Below are 23,877 nucleotides of genomic sequence, written 5' to 3'. Positions count from 1 at the left end.
ACACAAAGAGTTGTGGGCGATAATAGTCATACTGCTTACCACCAACATCTTACTTTGATTCGGCGGTATTGTTAGATGAAGCGGCCCGGACCGGCATTACACGACCGCGTTCATGAGATTGGTTCTACTGATGTGCTTCGCACACAGGTGGCTGGCGGGTGTCTGTTTCTCCAACTTTAGTTGAATCGAGTTTGACTACGGCCGGTCCTTGTTGAAGGTTAAAATATCACACTTGACGAAAAATCGTTGTGGTTTTGATGCGTAGGTAAGAACTGTTCTTGCTAGAAGCCCGTAGCAGCCATGTAAAACTTGCAACAACAAAGTAGAGGACATCTAACTTGTTTTTGCAGGGCATGTTGTGATGTGATATGGTCAAGACGTGATGAGATATAAATTGTTGTATGAGATGATCATGTTTTGTAAAAGTCATCGGCAACTGGCAGGAGCCTTATGGTTGTTGCTTTATTGTATGAAATGCAATCGCCATGTAATTGGTTTACTTCATCACTAAGCGATAGCGATAGTCGTAGAAGCAATAGTTGGCGAGACGACAACGATGCTATGATGGAGATCAAGGTGTGAAGATGGTGATGATGGAGATCATGATGGTGCTTTGGAGATGGAGATCAAAGGCACAAGATGATGATGGCCATATCATGTCACATATTTTTATTGCATGTGATGTTTATCTTTTATGCATCTTAGTTTGCTTAGTTCGGCGGTAGCGTTATAAGATGATCCCTCACTAAATTTCAAGGTATAAGTGTTCTCACTGAGTATGCACCGTTGCTACAGTTCATCGTGTCGAGACACCACGTGATGATCGGGTGTGATAAGCTCTACGTTCACATACAACGGGTGCAAGCCAGTTTTGCACACGCAGAATACTCGGGTTAAACTTGACGAGCCTAGCATATGCAGATATGGCCTCGGAACACTGAGACCGAAAGGTCGAACGTGAATCATATAGTAGATATGATCAACATAGTGATGTTCACCATTGAAAACTACTCCATCTCATGTGATGATCGGACATGGTTTAGTTGATATGGATCACGTGATCATTTAGATGACTAGAGGGATGTCTATCTAAGTGGGAGTTCTTAAGTAATATGATTAATTGAACTTTAATTTGTCATGAACTTAGTACCTGATAGTATTTTGCATGTCTATGTTGTTGTATATCAATGACCCGTGCTATCGTTCCCTTGAATTTTAATGCGTTCCTGGAGAAAGCTAAGTTGAAAGATGATGGTAGCAATTACACGGACTAGGTCCGTAACTTGAGGATTATCATCATTGCTACACAGAAGAATTATGTCCTGGAAGCACCGCTAGGTGTACCACCTGCACCAGCAACTGCAGACATTGTAAATGCCTGGCAGTCGCGTGTTGATGACTACTCGATAGTTCAATGTGCCATGCTTTACGGCTTAGAATCGGGACTTCATAGGTGTTTTGAACATCATGGAGCATATGAGATGTTCCAGGAGTTGACGTTAGTATTTCAAGCAAATGCCCGAGTTGAGAGATATGAAGTCTCCAACAAGTTCTATTGCTGCAAAATGGAGGAGAATAGTTCTGTCAGTGAACACATACTCAGAATGTCTGGGTACCATAACCACTTGACTCAACTGGGAGTTAATCTTCCTGATGATAGTGTCATAGACACAGTTCTTCAATCACTGCCACCAAGCTACAAAAGCTTCATGATGAACTATAATATGCAAGGGATGGATAAGACAATTCCTGAGCTCTTCGCGATGCTAAAGGCTGCGGAGGTAGAAATCAAGAAGGAGCATCAAGTGTTGATGGTTAACAAGACCACTAGTTTCAAGAAAAAGGGCAAAGAAGGAAGGGGAACTTCAAGAAGAACGGCAAGCAAGTTGTTGCTCAAGTGAAGAAACCCAAGTCTGGACCTAAGCCTGAGACTGAGTGCTTCTACTGCAAAGGGACTGGTCACTAGAAGCGGAACTGCCCCAAGTATTTGGCGGATAAGAAGGATGGCAAAGTGAAAGGTATATTTGATATACATGTTATTGATGTGTACCTTACTAATGCTCGTAGTAGTGCCTGGGTATTTGATACTGGTTCTGTTGCTCATTTGCAACTCGAAACAGGGGATACGGATTAAACGAAGATTGGCTAAGGACGAGGTGACGATGCGCGTGGGAAATGGTTCCAAAGTCAATGTGATCGCCGTGGGCACGCTACCTCTACATCTACCATCGGGATTAGTTTTAAACCTGAATAGTTGTTGGTACCAGCGTTGAGCATGAACATTATATCTGGATCTTGTTTGATGCGAGACGGTTATTCATTTAAATCAAAGAATAATGGTTGTTCTATTTATATGAGTAATATATTTTATGGTCATGCACCCTTGATGAGTGGTCTACTTCTGTTGAATCTTGATTGTAGTGATACACATATTCATAAATTGAAGCCAAAAGATGCAAAGTTAATAATGATAGTGCAACTTATTTGTGGCACTGTCGTTTAGGTCATATTGGTGTAAAGCGCATGAAGAAACGCCATGTTGATGGACTTTTGGAATCACTTTATTATGAAGGGATAATTAGATTTATGCCCCTAGTTGTGTCCCAGTCGTCTGTTTTACCCCTAATTCCCAAAAGTCACCGGTTCTGTCCAAGTCACTTTGCTCCTCTTATGCTTTTGCCCTTTGACCGTTTGACCGTCAGTTTGAAAACTTCATAACTAATTCATACTGAATCAGAAAAATGCAAATAAGATACCAAAATGTTCAGAAAAACATCACCTATATGTCAATGTCATTTGCATTCATGAAAAAAGTGTTGGAAAGTGCACATCCGAGTTTTAGCTCTTTTGATACCACCATGAATAGTGAACTCCAAAAAAATTCAAAAAATTTCAAAAAAAATATGATAGCGAAGAACAACAAATGTTCTAAGTGCTTGCCCAGTTTCATTAGGGAACGACATTCATGGAAGTCGTGGCAAAAAAATAATTTATTTTGGAGTTCTGATTGTTTTTTGTCACGGCACCCACGAATGTTATTCCCTGATGAAACTCGGCAGGCACTTAAAACATTTGTCATTCTTTGCCACCAATTTTTTTTAAAAAAAATTTGAACTTTTTTAGATTTTACTATTCATGGTGGTAGCATAAGAGCTAAAACTCGGATGGGCACTTTCCAACACTTTTTTCATGAATGCAAATGACACTGACATATAGGTGATATTTTTCTAAACATTTTGGTATCTTATTTGCATTTTTCTGATTTAGTATGAATTAGTTATGAAGTTTTCAAACTGATGGTCAAACGGTCAAAGGGCAAAAGCATAATAGGAGCAAAGTGACTTGGACAGAACCAGTGACTTTTGGGAATTAGGGGTAAAACAGATGAGTGGGACACAACTAGGGGCATCAATCTAATTATCCCTATTATGAATCACTTGATGCTTGCGAACCATGCTTCATGGGCAAGATGACTAAGACTCTGTTCTCCGGAACAATGGAGCGAGCAACTGACTTATTGGAAGTAATACATACTGATGTATGCGGTCCGATGAGTGTTGAGGCTTGCGGCGGGTATCGTTATTTTATGACCTTCACAGATGATTTGAGTAGATATGGGTATATCTACTTAATGAAACATAAGTCTGAAACATTTGAAAAGTTCAAAGAATTTCAGAGTGAAGTGGAAAATCATCGTAACAAGAAAATAAAGTTTCTACGATCTGATCGTGGAGGTGAATATTTGAGTTATAATTTTGGTCTTCATTTGAAACAATGCGGAATAGTTTCGCAACTCACGCCACCTGGAACACCACAGTGTAATGGTGTCTCCGAACGTCGTAACCATACTTTATTAGATATGGTGTGATCTATGATGTCTCTTACCGATTTACCGCTATCGTTTTGGGGTTATGCTTTAGAGACGGTTGCATTCACGTTAATTAGGGCACCATCTAAATCCGTTGAGACGACACCATACAAACTGTGGTTTGGCAAGAAACCCAAGTTGTCGTTTCTTAAAGTTTGGGGTTGCGATGCTTATGTGAAAAAGCTTCAACATGACAAGCTCGAACCCAAATCAGAGAAATGTGTTTTCATAGGATACCCAAAGGAGACTGTTGGGTACACCTTCTATCACAGATCTGAAGGCAAGATATTAGTTGCTAAGAATGGATCCTTTCTAGAGAAGGAGTTTCTCTCGAAAGAAGTGAGTGGGAGGAAAGTAGAACTTGATGAGGTAATTGTACCTTCTCCCGAATTGGAAAGTAGTTCATCATAGAAATTAGTTCCAGTGATTCCTACACCAATCTGTGGGGAAGCTAATGATGATAATCAGGAAACTTCAGATCAAGTTACTACCGAACCTCATAGGTCAACTAGAGTACGATCCGCACCAGAGTGGTACGGTAATCCTGTTCTGAAGGTCATGTTACTTGACCATGACGAACCTACGAACTATGAGGAAGCGATGATGAGCCCAGATTCCACGAAATGGCTTGAGGCCATGAAATCTGAGATGGGATCCATGTATGAGAACAAAGTGTGGACTTTGGTTGACTTGCCCGATGATCGAGAATAAATGGATCTTCAAGAAAAATACTGACGCTGACGGTAATGTTATTGTCTACAAAGCTCGACTTGTTGCGAAAGGTTTTCGACAACTTCAAGGAGTTGAATACGATGAGACCTTCTCAGCCATAGCGATGCTTATGTCTGTCCGAATCATGTTAGCAATTGCCGCATTTTATGATTATGAAATTTGGCAAATGGATGTCAAAGCTGCATTCCTTAATGGATATCTTAAAGAAGAGTTGCATATGATGCAACCAGAAGGTTTTGTCGATCCTAAAGGTGCTAACAAAGTGTGCAAGCTCCAGCGATCCATTTATGGACTAGTGCAAGCCTCTCGGAGTTGGAATATATGCTTTGATAGCGTGATCAAAGCATATGGTTTTATACAAACTTTTGGAGAAGCCTGTATTTACAAGAAACTGAGTGGGAGCTCTGTAGCATTTCTAATATTATATATGGATGACATATTGTTGATTGGAAATGATACAGTATTTCTGGATAGCATAAAAGGATACTTGAATAAGAATTTTTCTATGAAAGACCTCGGTGAAGCTGCTTATATATTGGGCATCAAGATCTATAGAGATAGATCAAGACGCTTAATTGGACTTTCACAAAGCACATACCTTGATAAAGTTTTGAAGAAGTTCAAAATGGATCAGTCAAAGAAAGGGTTCTTGCCTGTGTTACAAGGTGTGAAGTTGAGTCAGACTCAATGCCCGGCCACTGTAGAAGATAGAGATAAAATGAAGGTCATTCCCTATGGCTCAGCCATAGGTTCTATCATGTATGTAATGCTGTGTACCAGACCTGATGTGTGCCTTGCTATAAGTATAGCAGGGAGGTACCAAAGTAATCCAGGAGTGGATCACTGGACAGCGGTCAAGAACATCCTGAAATACCTGAAAAGGACTAAGGATATGTTTCTCGTTTATGGAGGTGACAAAGAGCTCGTCATAAATGGTTACGTCGATGCAGGCTTTGACTCTGATCCGGATGACTCTAAGTCACAAACCGGATACGTATTTATATTGAATGGTGGAGCTGTAAGTTCGTGCAGTTCCAAGCAGAGCGTCGTGGCGGGATCTACGTGTGAAGTGGAATACATAGCTGCTTCGGAAGCAGCAAATGAAGGAGTCTGTATGAAGGAGTTCATATCCGATCTAGGTGTAATACCTAGTGCATCGGATCCAATGAAAATCTTTTGTGACAATACTGGAGCAACTGCCTTGGCGAAGGAATCCGGATTTCACAAGAGAACCAAACACATCAAGAGACGCTTCAATTCCATCTGTGATCTAGTCAAGGAGGGTGACATAGAGATTTGCAAGATACATACGGATCTGAATGTTGCAGACCCGTTGACTAAGCCTCTTCCACGAGCAAAACATGATCAGCACCAAGACTCCATGGGTGTTAGAACCATTACTATGTAATCCAGATTATTGACTCTATTGCAAGTGGGAGACTGAAGGAAATATGCCCTAGAGGCAATAATAAAGTTGTTATTTATATTTCCTTATATCATGATAAATGATTATTATTCATGCTAGAATTGTATTAACCGGAAACTTAGTACATGTGTGAATACATAGACAAAACAGAGTGTCCCTAGTATGCCTCTACTTGACTAGCTCGTTAATCAAAGATGGTTAAGTTTCCTAATCATAGACATGTGTTGTCATTTGATGAACGGGATCACATCATTAGAGAATGATGTGAAGGACAAGACCCATCCGTTAGCTTAGCATTATGATCGTTTAGTTTTATTGCTATTGCTTTCATCATGACTTATACATGTTCCTATGACTATGAGATTATGCAACTCCCAAATACCGGAGGAACACCTTGTGTGCTATCAAACGTCACAAGGTAACTGGGTGATTATAAAGATAATCTACAGGTGTCTCTGAAGGTGTTTGTTGGGTTGGCATAGATCGAGATTAGGATTTGTCACTCCGTGTATCGGAGAGGTATCTCTGGGCCCTCTCGGTAATGCACATCACTATAAGCCTTGCAAGCAATGTGACTAATGAGTTAGTTACGGGATGATGCATTATGGATCGAGTAAAGAGAATTTCCAGTAACGAGATTGAACTAGGTATGATGATACCGACGATCGAATCTCGGGCAAGTAACATACCGATGACAAAGGGAATAACGTATGTTGTTATGCGGTTTGACCGATAAAGATCTTCATAGAATATGGAGGAACCAATATGAGCATCTAGGTTCCGCTATTGGTTATTGACCGGAGATGTGTCTCGGTCATGTCTACATAGTTCTCGAACCCGTAGGGTCCGCACGCTTAATGTTCGATGATGATTTGTATTATGAGTTATGTGATTTGATGACCGAACTTTGTTCGGAGTCCCGGATGAGATCACGGACATGACGAGGAGTCTCAAATGGTCGAGAGGTAAAGATTCATATATTGGAAGGTTGCATTTGGACATCGGAATGGTTCCGAGTGGTTCGGGCATTTTTCCGGAGTATCGGGAGGTTACCGGAACCCCCCGGGAGAAGTATTGGGCCTATTGGGCCTTATTGGAGGAGAGGAGAAAGGCCACGTCAGAGGGGCGCCCCCTCCCTTGCCCAAACCGAATTGGACTAGGGGAGGGGGCCGGCCCCCCTCTTTCCTTCTCCCTCTCTCTCCCTTCCCCTTTTCCCTCTCTGGTGGAAGGAAGGAGGGGGGCCGAATCCTACTTGGACTAGGAGTCCAAGTAGGACTCCCCCTTATGGCGCGCCCCCTTAGGCCGGCCACCTCCTCCTCCTCCCTTTATATACGGAGGTGGGGGCACCCCAAAGGCACAACAGACATCTCTTAGCCGTGTGCGGTGCCCTCCTCCACAGTTTACCACGTCGGCCATATCGGCGTAGTGCTTACGCGAAGCCCTGCGCTGGTAACTTCATCATCACTGTCGCCACACCGTCGTGCTGACAGAACTCTCCCTCATCCTGAACTGGATCAAGAGCTTGAGGGACGTCATCGTGCTGAACGTGTGCAGAACACGGAGGTGCCGTACGTTCGGTCATTGGATCGGTTGGATCATGAAGACGTTCGACTACATCAACCGCGTTACTAAACGCTTCCGCTTTCGGTCTATGAGGGTACGTAGACACACTCTCCCGTCTCGTTGCTATGCATCTCCTAGATAGGTCTTGCACGATCATAGGAAATTTTTTGAATTACTACGTTCCCCAACACTATCTCCTTCTCTTTGTCTTCTCCACAACCACCATTCCATTCCACCTATAGTGCTATGTCCATGGCTCATGCTCATGTATTGCGTGAAAGTTGAAAAAGTTTGAGAATACTAAAGTATGAAACATATGCTTGGCTAAAACCGGGGTTGTGCATGATTTGAATATTTTGTGTGATGAAGATGGAGCATAGCCAGACTATATGATTTTGTAGGGATAAGCTTTCTTTAGCCATGTTATTTTGAGAAGACATAATTGCCTTGTTAGTATGCTTGAAGTATTATTGTTTTTATGTCAATATTAAACTTTTGTTTTGAATCTTATGGATCTGAATATTCATGCCACAATAAAGATAAATTACATCGATAAATATGTTAGGTAGCATTCCACATCAAAAATTATGTTTTTATCATTTACCTACTCGAGGACGAGCAGGAATTAAGCTTGGGGATGCTTGATACGTCTCCAACGTATCTATAATTTTTGATTGTTCCATGCTATTATATTATCTGTTTGGATGTTTTATATGCATTAATATGCTATTTTATATTATTTTTGGGACTAACCTATTAACCTAGAGCCCAGTGCCAGTTTCTGTTTTTTCCTTGTTTTGAGTTTCGCAGAAAAGGAATACCAAACGGAGTCCAAACGGAATAATACATTCGCGATGATTTTTTTTGGACCAGAAGACACCCAGGAGACTTGGAGTGCAAGTCAGAAGAGCCACGAGGCGGCCACAAGGGTGGAGGGCGCGCCTAGGGGGGTAGGGCGCGCCCCTTGCCTTGTGGGCCCTCGGTGACCCCTGGCCTAGATCTGCCGCCTATATATTCACATATATTCCCAAACCACCAGAGGAATCCACGAAAACACTTTTCCACCGCCGCAACCTTCTATACCCGTGAGATCCCATCTAGGGACCTTTTCCAGCACCCTGCCGGAGGGGGATTCGATCACGGAGTGCTTCTACATCAACACCATTGCCCTTTTGATGAAGCGTGGGTAGTTTACCACAGACCTATGGGTCCATAGCTAGTAGCTAGATGGCTTCTTCTCTCTCTTTGATTCTCAATACTATGTTCTCCTCGATGTTCTTGGAGATCTATTCGATGTAATACTTTTTGCGGTGTGTTTGCCGAGATCCGATGAATTGTGGATTTATGATCAGCTTATCTATGAATATTATTTGAATCTTCTCTGAATTCTTTTATGCATGATTTGATATCTTTGTAATTCTCTTCGAACTATCGGTTTAGTTTGGCCAACTAGATTGGTTTTTCTTGCAATAGGAGAAGTACTTAGCTTTGGGTTCAATCTTGCGGTGTCCTTTCCCAGTGACAGTAGGGGCAGCAAAGCACGTATTGTATTGTTGTCATCCACGATAAAAAGATGGGGTTTTCATCATATTGCTTGAATTAATTCCTCTACATCATGTCATCTTACTTAATGCGTTACTCTGTTCTTCATGAACTTAATACTCTAGATACAGGCAGGAGTCGATCGATGTGTGGAGTAATAGTAGTAGATGCAGAATCGTTTCGGTCTACTTGACACGGACGTGATGCCTATATTCATGATCATTGCCTTAGATATCGTCATAACTTTGCGCTTTTGTATCAATTGCTCGGTAGTAATTTGTTCACCCACCGTATTATTTGCTATCATGAGAGAAGCCTCTAGTGAAACCTATGGCCCCCAGGTCTATTTTCCATCATATAAGTTTCCGATCTACAATATTAGTTTCCGATCTACTATTTTTGCAATCTTTTACTTTCCGATCTATAAATCAAAAATACCAAAAATATTAACTTTACCTTTTATCAATCTCTATCAGATCTCACTTTTGCAAGTAACCATGAAGGGATTGACAACCCCTTTATCACGTTGGGTGCAAGTTGTTTGATTATTTGTGCAGGTATTTGGTGATTTGTGCGTTGTCTCCTACTGGATTGATACCTTGGTTCTCAAAACTGAGGGAAATACTTATCTCTAATTTGCTGCATCACCCTTTCCTCTTCAAGGGAAAAACCAACGCAAGCCCACGAAGTAGCAGTGTCCACTCTTTTTCATTGTATTACCCATGATAGATTTATTTTTTTGCTTTCTTCTCGTTTTTTTGAAAAACTTTAAGAAAATAAAAAAATATTTCTTGCTTCTTTTCAGTTTTTCTTTCTAGTTTAATTCAGTTGTGGATTAAAGAAAACCCAAAAAGATTTCTCGATTCTTCTTTTACTTGTTGGGAGCTTTCCCATGTAAATAGTTTTTCTCGTTTTTGTTTTTCCTTCTTTAATTTGCTTTCTTCAAGAAAAACTAAAAACTCCAAAAATATTTCAGTGTGTTTCTCTAAAATTATTTTCCTTTTCTTTTCTTGAGTCGTACCAAGGAGAAGACCACGATGAAAATTTTGAGTGGCTCTTAAATGCATTATTGTTGATCTAATAAAGAGCCCATATTATTTTGTCTTCTCCTTTGAATAAATGTTGCAGATTACAGCTTAGTCCACTGCACTCTTGCATTATTATTATTTGCATATCGTTCGGTCGTGCAAGTGAAAGGCAATAATGACGATATTTGATGAAGTGACTGTGGCAGAGGAAAGCGGGTATGAACTCAACTTGTTTTTGTTTTTGTAAATATGTTTAACTCAGTATCCATGATTCAGTGTATTATGATCAAACATGTTTGCAATGACAATTAGAGATTATAGTTTCTCATGTCATGCTTAAGTAGCTAGGAGTGGATAATGATTTATCTTGGGTGTCAACATGCATTAAAATGATTGTAATGTAGTATGCTGATATGGTATCCTCCTCTGAATGTTTCAAGTGGCTTGACTTGGCACATGTTCACGCATGTAGTTGTATCAAAACCAACATAGTCTCCACGATATTTATGTTTCTGGTGTTTATATCCTACTCATGCTAGTATTCAATGTTGATTATTCATAAAGCATGTTCATGACCGTTTTTGCTCTCTAGTTGGTCGCTTCTCGGCCTATTTGCTAGCGTACGCATGTACTAAGCAGGAATACTGCTTGTGCATCAAAACTCTTAAACCAAAGTTATTCCAGATGAGTCCACTATATCTACCTATATGCGGTATTACTCCATCGTTCCAAGTAAATTTGCTTGTGCCACCTCTAAAATTTCAAATGAACATCTGTTTTGTGTGCCTGGACCGCTCATGGAGCGACAAGCGGCGGTCAGTATCTTCCATGCTAAGCAGGTTATTCTCATGATGAGTGTTTATTCACTCGTCCTTGCACGAGAGGGGCCAGTAATAGGGATGCTCAGTCCCAAAATAAAAAATTGCAAATAATTAAACAAAACTCCCCCAGGACTGTTGTTGGTATGGACGGCACCCGTGGATTCGGGTAGCCATGGCTTGTGTTTGTTGGTGGAAGGGGAGTAAACCTTTACTTTTACCGCTTGGGAACTGTGTTTAGCATGGAAGATATTGATAACTCTTGGTCGTAGCGTTGACAGGAAGGGTGCACCTCCCAAAATTATATTTATCTCGCATTTAAGCTTTGAGCTCTGGCACCTCTGCAAATCCCTGCTTCCCTCTGTGAAGGGGCTATCTATTTACTTTTATGTTGAGTCATCATGTTCTCAAACAAGCACCAGACCTGAGAGCACTATTGTCATCCTCATGCATTGTGTTTAGTTAATGTTGAATGCATCATGACTGGATCTCTTCTACCATGAATTACAATGTTTAGTCGCTGCTTGAACTTCGAAGGTGCTCTGCATTTATGTTTTGCGGTCTTAAAAAGGGCTAGTGAGACACCACTATTGTCATATTATATCATGATTGTTTTGACAAAGTTTTGGCATTTGAGATATTTTATTATTGCTCGCTAGTTGGTTATGCTATTGATATGAGTTTATATAATTTTTAAGAGTTATTGTTGACATGGTTAGTCATGATCTTTGCTGAAAACCTGGGTGCTACTTAAGCATATATATGTAAACAAGAACAAAAGAGTTCGTAAAAGTTTTTCTTTATCACTTTCAGTTTGTCAACTGAATTGCTTGAGGACAAGCAATGGGTTAAGCTTGGGGGAGTTGATACATCTCCATTGTATCTACTTTTCCTAACACTTTTGCTCTTGTTTTAGACTCTAATTTGCATGATTTGAATGAAACTAACCCGGACTGACGCTGTTTTCAGCAGAACTACCAGGGTGTTGTTTTTGTGCAGAAATAAAAGTTCTCGGATTTGGACGAAACTTTTTGGAGAATTATTTTGTAATAAATAAAAAATGCTAGAACCAAGACCCACTAGAGGGGGCCCTGGCTGCCCACAAGACACCAGGGCGCGCCACCCCCTCTAGCACGCCCTGGTGGGTGGTGGGGCCCTCAGGGCTTCGCTGACCCTAATTCCAGCACTATAAAATCCTATTTGGGGGGGGGGGGGGTAGGAGAGAAAGTTTCATCGCATTTTACGATACGGGGCCGCCGCCGCCTCCTGTTCTTCATTGGGAGGCCAGATCTGGAGACCGTTTGGGGCTCCGGAGAGGGTAATCTTCGGTCTTCGTCATCACCAACCCTCCTTCATCACCAATTCCATGATGCTCCCCACCGAGAGTGAGTAATTCCTTCGTAGGCTCGCTGGTCGGTGAGGAGTTGGATGAGATTCATCATGTAATCGAGTTAGTATTGTTAGGGCTTGATCCCTGGTATCCACTATGTTCTGAAACTGATGTTGCTATGACTTTGCTATGCTTAATTCTTGTCACTAGGGCCCGGGTGCCATGATTTCAGATCTGAACCGTTTATGTTTTCACCATATATTATATATATGTTCTAGATCCGATCTTCCAAGTCATATGCACCTATTACGTGTTATGGTCCGTAAACCCCAGGGTGACAGTAATTGGGATACTTTCCGGTGATGACCATAGTTTGAGGAGTTCATGTATTCACTATGTGTTAATGCTTTGTTCCGGTTCTCTATTAAAAGGAGGCCTTAATATCCCTTAGTTTCCTTATGGACCCAGCTGCCACAGGAGGGTAGGACAAAATAGTCATGCAAGTTCTTTTCCATAAGCACGTATGACTATTTACGGAATATATGCCTACATTATATTTATGAACTGGAGCTAGTTTTGTATCGCCCTAGGGTTATGACTGCTATATGATGAATATCATCCAACGAATTCATCGATCCAATGCTTATGAGTTTTTCACATATTGTTCTTGCTAAGTCACTATTGCTATTGCTATTGTTACAACTGCTACAAAACTATTACTGTTGTTGCCGTTACCATTGCTATTGTTACCAGTGCTATCAAAAATACCATATTATTGTGCTGCAGATATTTAATCTCCAGGTGTGGTTGAATTGACAACTCAGTTGCTAATACTTGCAAATATTCTTTGGCTCCCCTTGTGTCGAATCAATAAATTTGGGTTGAGTACTCTACTCTCGAAAACTGTTGTGATCCCCTATACTTGTGGGTATCAAGCTCCCCTTATGTCGAATCAATAAATTTGGGTTGAATACTCTACCCTCGAAAACTGTTGTGATCCCCTATACTTGTGAGTTATTAGCACGCTTAGCAGTAGCGCGGGGTAACAGGTCCACGCTACTACTACGCGACTACCTGTAGTGCTGGCAGTAAGCCCGCGATACTGGTAAGTGGGGCCCACAAGCTGGCTATATGTATAAATAGTAGCAGCGCCATGTGCCTACCCCGCGCTACTGCTATAAGATTAGTTGCAGTGCGGGTAGGATACCCAACGCTGCTACTGTGGCCTACCCCAGGGGTACCGTGGGGACCACTTAGTAGTAGCGATGGGTTGCTTACCTAGCGATGCTACTAAGTGGTACCAATAGCGCTGGGGTTTTCCCCGCGCTGCTACTAGATAACAGTAGCGCGGGGTAAGTAGCCTGCGCTACTGCTAAGCATCTATCTATAGGCTTTTCCCTAGTAGTGCGTCCATTTACCGGTTATACCACTACAGTATAAATTCCAGCATAACTATTCGATTTGGAGAGGACTATAAAAGGAAGTGGTTCTTCCACCTCCCACCAACCTCTGGACTCTCTCTCTTTCCTTCATTGTTTCCCTTCGAGCTTTCTTGCCCGATCTCCTTTTCTAGCTGACCAAACTTGTTGATTTGCTAGGGATTGAGGGAGGAGACCTAGGTCTACACTTCCACCAAAGGAAATTTGATTCCCCCATACTTTCCTGTGTGAATTTTGTTACTCTTGTGTGTTTGGGCACCCTAGATGGAAGAGGTCCCCTCGGAGCTACATTCATTATGGTGAAGCTTCGTCGTGGTGTTGGGAGCCTCCAATTAAGTTGTGGAGAGAGCCCCGACCTTGTCTGTAAAGGTTCGGTCGCCGCCTTCAAGGGCACCACTAGTGGAATCACAACATCTTGAATTGTGCGGGGGCGTGAGGAGAATATGGTAGCCCTAATTACTTCTTGGGGAGCATTGTCCCTCCACACCGCTCTAATGGAGACGTACCTCCCCCTAAAGGGAGGGAACTTCGATAACACATCCTCGTCTCCATCGACTCCACTTGTGGTTATTTCTAACCTTTACTTTGTGCAAGCTTATTGTGTTTGTATCTTGTGCTTGCTTGTGTGCTTGTTGTTGTGCTTGTCATATAGGTTGTCCACCTAGTTGCATATCTATGCAACTATTTTATTGTGAATCCTAATTTGATTAAAAGAGCTAAAAATTGGTAATCACCTATTCACCTCCCTTCCCCTTCTGGTCGACCATAGTGATCCTTTCAGGTGGCCCTAGGGACCCTCTGTCAGTGCTTGGTTACTTGGCCCATTACCTTTACGTGATTTTTTACTTTAGTTTTTTTTATTCTGAAAATGCCAAAAATATTTATCCCACGTTATCTTTTAATAGACTTGTACAACTAGCAAGAATTGACACCCTTGTTAGAATTGTTGGGGACACAAGTAAAGTTTTATTCGTATTGAAGGGCACGGTTGCAGGATACCAGTACCTCCACGGATTGATACCTTGATTTATCACTGAGGGGAATCTTGTTGTGTACTGCAAACTCCTACACTGAGGAGCCCAATGTGTGTTATGATCTATAACAAGCAGTGGTGCATTGGATATTGTCACCCCATTGGCACTGACTTTTGGTTGAACGGTGGATGCATGATAGTAACAACAATGCATCATGTTCGGCACAGGGTTCATGGTTTAGACGGCGCGATGATGCGGCTCTCGCTTCATGCAAACTCGACTCCTACTTTTTTGCTCCAAGTGTTTCTTTACAGACGATGGAGGACGGTTCAAGGGTCTCGGATGTTCAAATGAAGGGCTTTTGAAGAGTTGCTGGAGATTTGGTTGCGTTTAGGTCCCTCATTTTCAAATAATAAAATAAAAGGAACAGAATGTTTGCTCACTTGGTTAGTAGAGGTTTTTTCCTTTTCTAGCAGAGTCAAACTTCAAGCTTGGGTCTTTGTATCAACATAGAATTTTTATTGACTAATAGGTGATATGGTGTTATGTAGTGACTTCGTCAATGAAGCTCTGCAGGTAGTCTTACATAGGCTCTTAAGCTTAGATGTTGTTGAGTGTATATATGTTTATAAGTTGTATTGAATGTCTTTAGATGTTTGTTGAGTGTTAGTAGGGCGGGGCGTACCATCGGTCTTTCGCCTCCTTGGTTGTGTGTTCTCAAATACGAGATACGGACTGTATGACCATTGCAGCATGAAAACCCTGCATGCAACACTAGTTATGTGCATATATAAGCAACATCACTGACAATCTTCCATGTATGAAACAAACATGCAAAAGCCATTAACCTCTCATTGATAGACATTTGAGGCACGAGGCTAGCTGATACGGGCTCGCTGACAATGAAACTTGCTCACCGAAGCCTTGTCGGAGCCAAAACAGCAAGCCAGTTGCATTCTCTAGCCACCATCTTTCATAAAAATCGTGTGATGCCATGGTTGACATGGTACCACTGCACAAAAATCTAACTTGAATGTTTCAAGAATTTATTTATTTTTTTCATGAATGTTCACAAGATATGTGCCAACGGTCCCTAAAAAGACTAAATTGAAATCGAAATACACACAAAGAAACAAAATACATAACAAAAATAAATAGTGACATTTTTTTGATTGTTTGTTTTTTGGTTATTCATGCTGGGTTTGTTTCAAATTTAGGTTTTGTTTTCCGTTAGAGAAGAAAGAAATGAGAACTAATTAATGGGAGGAATATTGCTAGTCCGGTGGAAACCATTCCCGTGTTATAACAGAGAAATTAAATACCCTGCACAATTACATCTGGCTGACTGAGAACCAATTTATGGTTGAATGATTAGAAGGGTCAAGGGTGGTTGTACCCCAACCCTCCAGGGATCAAACCCTCGCATTTGCCCTTTTGTGTAACTCGTTAAGGCTGAAATCTCTTCAGTGGTAGGTACTTAATTTCTGAAAAAACATACTAAATCATACGGAGAACAAGTTTAAATCACCATCTCATAAAAGAAAAGAAAAGAAAAGGGTAATCGACAACGGAATCCGAAGTCATATAGCACATATAAATACTGATGTAAAATTACTCAATGCCTCACGGTTTTCATCATGGGGGGAGAGGTCCAAAGCGGGACCACCACGCAGCGTCGATCATGTGATCCCCGTAGCATCCTTTCCCCGTTTACGTTTTCTTCCTCTGATGAAGTCTGAACCACCGAAACTGAGTTTTCAGCTTGAGAACAAGAAAGGGTGCCAGCCAACAGCACCCAAATCCAGTGCGTGCGTGCCGCGCTTCGCGGTCCATCCATCCAGGCCCTATCTATCCCCATCCAGATTTGATCGCATCATTATTCTCTTCCTGCCACATGCTGATATTAGTACTAGTAGTAGTCTGCAGGAATCTTCCAGCTTAGTCGCCCTTGATCGATCTATCTGATCTGCACGGTGGCCAAATCGCACAAGAAGACAGCTAAGCCATGGTTGCGGTTGTTTTCACTCTTCTCGTTACTTGTTCGCGTGAAAGTCTCTCTAGTCTCTTAAAGAAAATGTTTGTCTAGGCGACCTGAGAACGGAGACCCTTTCCTCTGGCAATACTAAACCACGTCATACACGCAAAAATGCAAATATACGCGTATTGTCGCACAGCTAAACAGCATGTTTTCCCACACCAAGTCCTAAATAAAAGAACTGCATCAGCAATTCAGTATGTACAGACTCAAATTATTCTACACATGTGGCATTTCATTGATCTTGAAGCTCTGCAATTTCGATCCGGTCTTTAATAAACGATGTGTGACCATGTGCGTCTATATTGTAATCGGCATTTCAAAAGAAAAGATTATGTACAGCTCGAAGAACGTATCATACGTAACGGGTCTTGTGGTGCAAAGGGTGTGTTTTAAGCCGAGAACTTCGCTCAAAGTTCACAAAGAAAATCTAAAGATAAAACTAGGTCACAAGAATAACAAGTCGACTACCGCGAAGTAGAAATTTCAAAACACAACCCGAGAAACATAAACAGAAATTTTTTAAGCCGAGAACTTCGCTCAAAGTTCTCAAAGAAAATCTAAAGATAAAATTAGGTCACGAGAATAACAAGTCGTCTATCGTGAAGGAGAAATTTCAAAACACAACCCGAGAAACATAAACAGAAAATTTAGTTGTATTAGTGTTAATTAATTGGTGAAACAATCCAAATCGCCACATGTTCTCTACAAGTCATAAAGGGTTATATACCTTTTTGCAGTTGATCGTCAATATTTTTCAAATTGAGAACTCCCACAAAACATAGCAATGGGCTTAACCGTCGCCACAACCGTTCGACTAGTTGGCTATGATTAACCACAAGGTCCGCTGCATCGTCAATTAGTTATGTTGTTGCTTCCTCGTCTGATGGGCCTATACTCAACTGTTGCCTTGCCATAGTGATTGTCAAGGAGAGGGTGGGGCGAGAAGGGAGAACGGGGGGAGACTAGTATAGGATCAGCCCTTTAGGTGAGATCATAAGATCAACCCAAACATTTTACATTTAGACAATCCAAAAAAACTGGAAAAAATGTACAACATACCTGCGGGGTATATCTATAACTCCGAAAAAAATCAGCTCAAAACTCGATCCACAGTTAGAGATTTGAAAAAGACAAATTCGACTATGAATAGTGTCAGCTTTGGGGTGAATAGTATTTGACACTATTCACATCTGATTTTGTCTTTTTTTTCCAGTAAGTCTGTAAGTGTAGTTCGAATTAGGAGCTGAAACTTTTTGAGCTTGTACATCACACATGAATGTGTGTCTCCACTTTTTCTCAGAATTTTTGAACATGTTTTGTATCTTCAAAAAAATTGATCACATTGATCTCACCTAAGGACAGATCCTACATAAGTCTTCCCCAGGGAGAACGGGTTATCCTGCACTCTAGGATATCCCAAGGTCCAAGCCTCGGGCCTTCTTGGTCGATGTGATGTAGTGGCACTAGTGCCGCCCACTTCAACTGGGATAATGATTGGTCGGCGTAGGAGATGATGACACTGTAGATCTAGTTTGTGTAGTTGAGTGAAGAGGGTTGTGGCTCCAGTGAATATAATCGAGGCAACGGTTCTTACTGTAACAATGGTGCCACCGATGAGATAATGTTGATCATTGTGAAAATCAAGGGGATTTTTCAAGCAGAAAGACACAAAACAAACAAAACATTACCCTTTGGCGGCTTATTAATTTAGCTCATTGATATCAAAGGTGAGCATGTCAATCTCCAGGCGATAATTTGGCAACAAACAATTGCATTAACTTGCAATCTTTGGGGCACCAAAAGAGCATGTGCTTGGTGGTTCCATCAACAAATCACTAATTAAGACCCTCTTTTATTATCAGGATCTCACGGAAGACCCGAAATAGGGGTACAAGATTGCAATGCCAAACCTTTTGTGTAAATGCTAAGAGAGTAAAAACCGTCCGCTTATTTTCAAACCACATACAGAGACATGAGAATCGGCATGGGTTGATTTTTCAGGCACTCCATAAGAAGAAGAGGAAAAAGGACACTGAGCCATAGGAGCTTTTTCGAGATGCCATAGCTCGGTAATTCGATCCAATATGAAAAGGAAAAAAAAATCCCCAAGCCAAATGTTAGCATCGTTCGCGGTCATCTTCGGTTGTACTACTCTCTTTTTTATGAGGATTGTCGGTTCTACTACCCTTTTTTTTTCTTTGACGAGGATCGTCGGTTCTACTGCTTGAACCGTTGAAGAGACGAGGCGTGGAAAGGCGAAGAGGCCACGTGACGGTGTTTTTCCGCGCGAAGGAATGAAATGAATCCTTTTAACACGCGGGGGTAAAAATGCCCATTCCACCACTACCGCGATGAATAAATCTGAGGAGAGAATATGCATATTCCTCCTCCCCGTCCGCCCGTCCGTCGTTTCAACGCAGCAGCACGTGCCCCTCCGATCCCGTCGGTTGCGTCACTCACAGCGGCGCCTCACCGCCTGCATGGACGCCGCCCACGCGCCCCGCCTCGCCGCCACGCCCCTCGTGTCCGCCCGCGACGGGCTCGGTCCACGGACCCGCCCCACGCCTCCCCCGCCCCAAAAACCAGCCGTAATTGCAACGCGAACGCAACAAAAAAACAAACGTGGCTGCCTCTGCCTATCCCACCCAGCCTCTGGCCCACCGGCCATCCTCTCCTCCCCCTCCCCCCCTTGCGTCCATTTCCCAACTCCCCATTCTCTTTTTTTCCTTATCCGTTTTTTTTCTCTTCTTTTTGCGCCACTTTTCTTCTCCCTCGAGCAAATCGTTGGCCTCCATAACTTGCGTCCTTGTCCTCTCCGTTCCCCTGCGCTCCGTTGCAGTCCTCCTCCCCCTCCTCGTGCCCCTCGCCGTCGTCGCCCCGCCGTGCCCGACTCCGCCGCGGCCTCGCGCCCCCCGCCGGGACCGCCCGGACCCCGCGCCCCTCGCCGACCCCGCCGCGGCCTAGGTATATATCCAACTATAGCCCCCTGCCCTGCCTCTGCTTTCTATCGGTCGATTTGGTGGTTGTGGTTTTGGTCTGGGAGGGATGGGCCGAGGCCTGCCCCTCTGGGGCATGGAGTGGTGAGGGACGTGGTTTTGCTTGCGTGTTGCGCTGGGAATTGCGGGGAGACGGCCTGTTCCCGGGGAATTTCGGGTGTTCCGGCGGCGATTTGAGCGCTCTGCGGCTGGTTCCTGCGGGATGGAGACAGCACGGGGCCGTGTCTGGGGAGCCCAGGCCGCGATCCGGGCGGGCGCTGCCTGGGAGCGCTCTGGGCGTGGATCTCTCATGGAGTGACCAAAATTGGTCATGTCCGTGCGAATTTCGCCCGGGGCAGTGAGGATTTGGGTGCTCGCGGTCACGATCTCTTGGGTCTTTGGCCTAAATTGAAGTTACCCGAGCAAAGGAGGGCTTCTCTTCCGCCAATTGCGAGTGGGTGAAGCAGTAAATTTGACGCTTGTGCTTGGTGTTTCGCTCTGCGTGTAGTGTAGATTCGGACCGTGTGCCACAATGGCGTGATCCATGAATTTGATGTGCAGTTGCGATTGTTGTTGTGTCTAGATTTCTCTTCTTCTGTTGGAAATGATCAACTTGATGCTCATTTCCCTAGGAATGGACAATTAGAATCTTAAGTGAAGCAAGAGATCTCCATCTTCAGTATTTGTTTGCATTCTGGCATGGAGGTCAGGTCAAGGCTCTTCGACTACAAGTGCAGTAAGAGAGATCTTGCCTACTTATTACTGCACCATTGAGTGGATAGGGTGCTTTTATTTTACATGGAAGGAAAATAAATGCATCCTTTTGCCGCTAATGTGGGCTCAAGAATGCTGGATTTGGGTCCAAGACACCAAGTTGCGGCAAAAGAGATCATTTCCCAACCTCCTTCCATGTGCTCGCAATCTGCATTTATCGTATAAGCAGGACCAGGAGCAAAGTGAAACTTAAAGGAGCTGCCTTTGCTTCATATTCTTTCCGTGTGCTGGTAACGTAGCATGTCCTCAAAGGATGGAATCTTTGGCCCAAGTGCAGTATCAAATGATTCTCTCCAATTAAAAAGTAGTATGTGTTGTTCCTTGTTTTCTCACATCTAATCTGGCAGATCTGAGACGAGCTGAGATGCTCCATGTGAGTCGCTCGTTTTTTTCCTTTAGCTAGTCTTATCTGGCTCTTAGGTGTGATTTTTTAATGGGGAATGTAGATCACATCTGATGTATTTCATTATTTAATGCTCCTGGTTGTTCCAGCGCCTTGTTTCTTTATCCGTCTACCCAACTGTACTTGGATCCCAGAAAGTTTATTTGTGACTTCTGGTGCATGCGCTGCTTTGTTAGCCATTCTTGTGGATCTGAAGTTTGATTGCCTGTTTGAGGACAGCTGTTGCAAGAGTAAAGCTGCAATTGTGTGGTAATGTTGCTAAATAGTTTGTTCTTATCTCAATCTAAATCTGGGGGAGGGTCGATTTGGTGATGAAAACATGATTTATTTTTTTTGCCTACAAGTTGATGTGCTCCTTGGTTTTATGTATATTGGCAATCTGTTGATACACTTGCCTGTTTGAGGACAGCTGTTGCAAGAGTAAAGCTGCAATTGTGTGGTAATGTTGCTAAATAGTTTGTTCTTATCTCAATCTAAATCTGGGGGAGGGTCGATTTGGTGATGAAAACATGATTTTTTTTTTTTGCCTACAAGTTGATGTGCTCCTTGGTTTTATGTATATTGGCAATCTGTTGATACACTTGCCTGTTTGAGGACAGCTGTTGCAAGAGTAAAGCTGCAATTGTGTGGTAATGTTGCTAAATAGTTTGTTCTTATCTCAATCTAAATCTGGGGGAGGGTCGATTTGGTGATGAAAACATGATTTATTTATTTTTTTGCCTACAAGTTGATGTGCTCCTTGGTTTTATGTATATTGGCAATCTGTTGATACACTTTCATCAGTAATATGCTTCAGTTTTATTACTTGTGTGCTTTTGACACAATTCACAACCTTCTACATTATCTCTGTGAACTTTGATCTATGATGTGTTCTTCATCATGAGTGATGCAGATCAAGTAATCTTCAGGGCTTGGCTTTGCATATTCATTTTTCTTTCTAGGGTAGAACTTTCTCCTGATGGTCTTGGAAGTGTATGATCCCAGTTCCCAGAACCTAATGAAATCGGCACCTGTAGATCACCAGTCTACTTGATTGTGTTTCATGCTGTCAGTCCCCTTTGCTGCCCTGCTGCTTATGCTGTCTTCAGGGCTTGGCTTTGCATATTCATTTTTCTTTCTAGGGTAGAACTTTCTCCTGATGATCTTGGAAGTGTATGATCCCAGTTCCCAGAACCTAATGAAACTGGCACCTGTAGATCACCAGTCTACTTGATTGTGTTTCATGCTGTCAGCCCCCTTTGCTGCCCTGCTGCTTATGCTGTTGAACCATTCGGGGCAGAGAATATGCTGGATGAGTTGATATCATTTTCTCCTTTGTATGACTTTGATTGTCACTATACTAACATAATTGGAAGGGACCTTCTTTTGTTTGTTCATGTTCCTGGTGTGGTGCTGGTCTCTCCCCTCCTTTATTTGCTATTAATCCTCCTGTTTATCATAAGTTACACTGTTATGAGGTGCTCATGTAGTGATGGTTTTCCAGACAGGCTTCCAAGAAAATGGCAAGAAATGCAAGGGCAAAGAGGCATGCGGCTCGTCGTCTCAGGGCCACACCGTATCCCATTCCTTCGTACCGCTGGAAGGCAATGAAAGGAGCCAACAGGAAGAAAGCACTGCCAACTGTGCAGAAGATGGACTGGGAAGATGCCAACTGCTCCGTGTGCATGGAATACCCACACAATGCTGTGCTTCTCCTTTGTTCATCTCATGACAAGGGCTGTCGCCCTTACATGTGTGGAACTAGCTACCGGCACTCAAATTGCCTCGATCAGTTCAAGAAGGCATACACCAAGGGGGCATTGCTTGAGGAACTGCCTGCCAGCACTGTTGGCAGTACCTTGGACTTTGTGCCATTGACTGCAGTGGAGAAGACTGAGTCCATTGACCTCGCATGCCCATTGTGTCGTGGCAAAGTGAAGGGGTGGACTGTGGTAGAACCAGCTCGAAGTTATCTGAACGGAAAAAGGAGAACATGCATGCAGGATGGCTGCTCGTTTGTGGGGACGTACAAGGAACTCCGCAAGCATGTGAAGTTGGAGCACCCTCTTGTGCAGCCAAGGGAAGTGGATCCCGCCGTCGAACAGAAGTGGAGATCGCTCGAGTTTGAAAGAGAGAGGGAAGACGCACTCAGCACGGTCACTTCATCAATGGGGAGGGCAGTGGTTTGGGGTGACTATGTGTTGGACCTGGAGGATGGAGCGGACTTGGAGGACGAAGACAGCGACGACGACGATCGTGGCAATGACCGGGAGGCGGATAACACTCGAAGGCTGATAATATTCATGATGCGTCAAGTTGCTCAGCGACACCGAACACAAAGTCTCCAGAGTCCAAGTGGCATGCCTGGAAATGCCGAGGAAGATTATGCGGTTAGCGGTGGTGGTGCCAACGAGACCACCCCATACCCTTTCACCTCGGAAGGCGACGACGAGGATGACATGGCTCTGGCCGGAGCGGGAGGCGCGGGTATGCTTAGATCAGACAGGCGTCGCCGGCGACGCCGTAGGAACCGTGGAAGACTGTTTTTAGATTCTAATTGAGAAGGCAGGGGCTCTGTCACCAGAGTACATGCACAGCTGATTCCCTGGTGCCTGGCATTCATCAATTCCAACCAAAATTTACTTGTTCATGATCATTGTACCAAAGTAGTTTGTCTTAACCTCAGCTCATCATTGCTTTCCATCAACCATGTATCATTTTCACATTCTTTGCTGAAAAAGGAAAATGCCGCATCCATCTTGTGCGGCTTGTGTAGTTTCCAATTGTTTCTGGCCAATTATTTCAGCCGCTGTTCTTTGTTGTGTGCGTGGCTCTGCTTTGTTGGATACTGCGTTGTTCAGCGTATTTCACTTGTGACATGTTGTTGGGTTTTAAATACAGCACTCACTGCACTGCCGGGTGAAGCTATGAATCATTGCAGACATGAGAACGATGAAATGCGCAGATGCGCTCACATAATGCAGCACA

The 23,877-nt window shown here is 43.0% G+C and overlaps 1 protein-coding gene across 2 annotated transcripts; it reads left to right on the top strand.

Annotated features, from left to right (window-relative positions):
- Positions 1–19,485: 19,485 nt before the first annotated feature.
- LOC109766104 (uncharacterized) lies at positions 19,486–23,664 on the top strand. 2 transcript variants are annotated; one of them, XM_020324874.4, is made up of 2 exons: positions 19,486–19,722; positions 22,394–23,664. In XM_020324874.4, exon 2 carries the CDS (start codon positions 22,410–22,412, stop codon positions 23,448–23,450), a length of 1,041 nt encoding a protein of 346 aa, XP_020180463.1. In that variant the 5' UTR covers positions 19,486–19,722; positions 22,394–22,409; the 3' UTR covers positions 23,451–23,664. The 2 variants fall into 2 exon arrangements, with proteins under 2 accessions (XP_020180463.1, XP_073358500.1); XM_073502399.1 differs by lacking the exon at positions 19,486–19,722 and adding an exon at positions 20,371–20,469.
- The last annotated feature ends 213 nt before the right edge of the window (positions 23,665–23,877 follow it).

The sequence above is a fragment of the Aegilops tauschii genome, chromosome 6, assembly GCF_002575655.3.
Source record: "Aegilops tauschii subsp. strangulata cultivar AL8/78 chromosome 6, Aet v6.0, whole genome shotgun sequence".
In the NCBI taxonomy this organism is placed as follows: domain Eukaryota; kingdom Viridiplantae; phylum Streptophyta; class Magnoliopsida; order Poales; family Poaceae; genus Aegilops; species Aegilops tauschii.
Note: the sequence above shows the minus strand (reverse complement) of the source record. Positions and strands in the feature narration are given on the sequence as shown.

Coding starts and splice junctions, on each gene's coding strand:
- LOC109766104 (XM_020324874.4), top strand. CDS start 22,410: ATGGCAAGAAATGCAAGGGCAAAGAGGCATGCGGCTCGTCGTCTCAGG.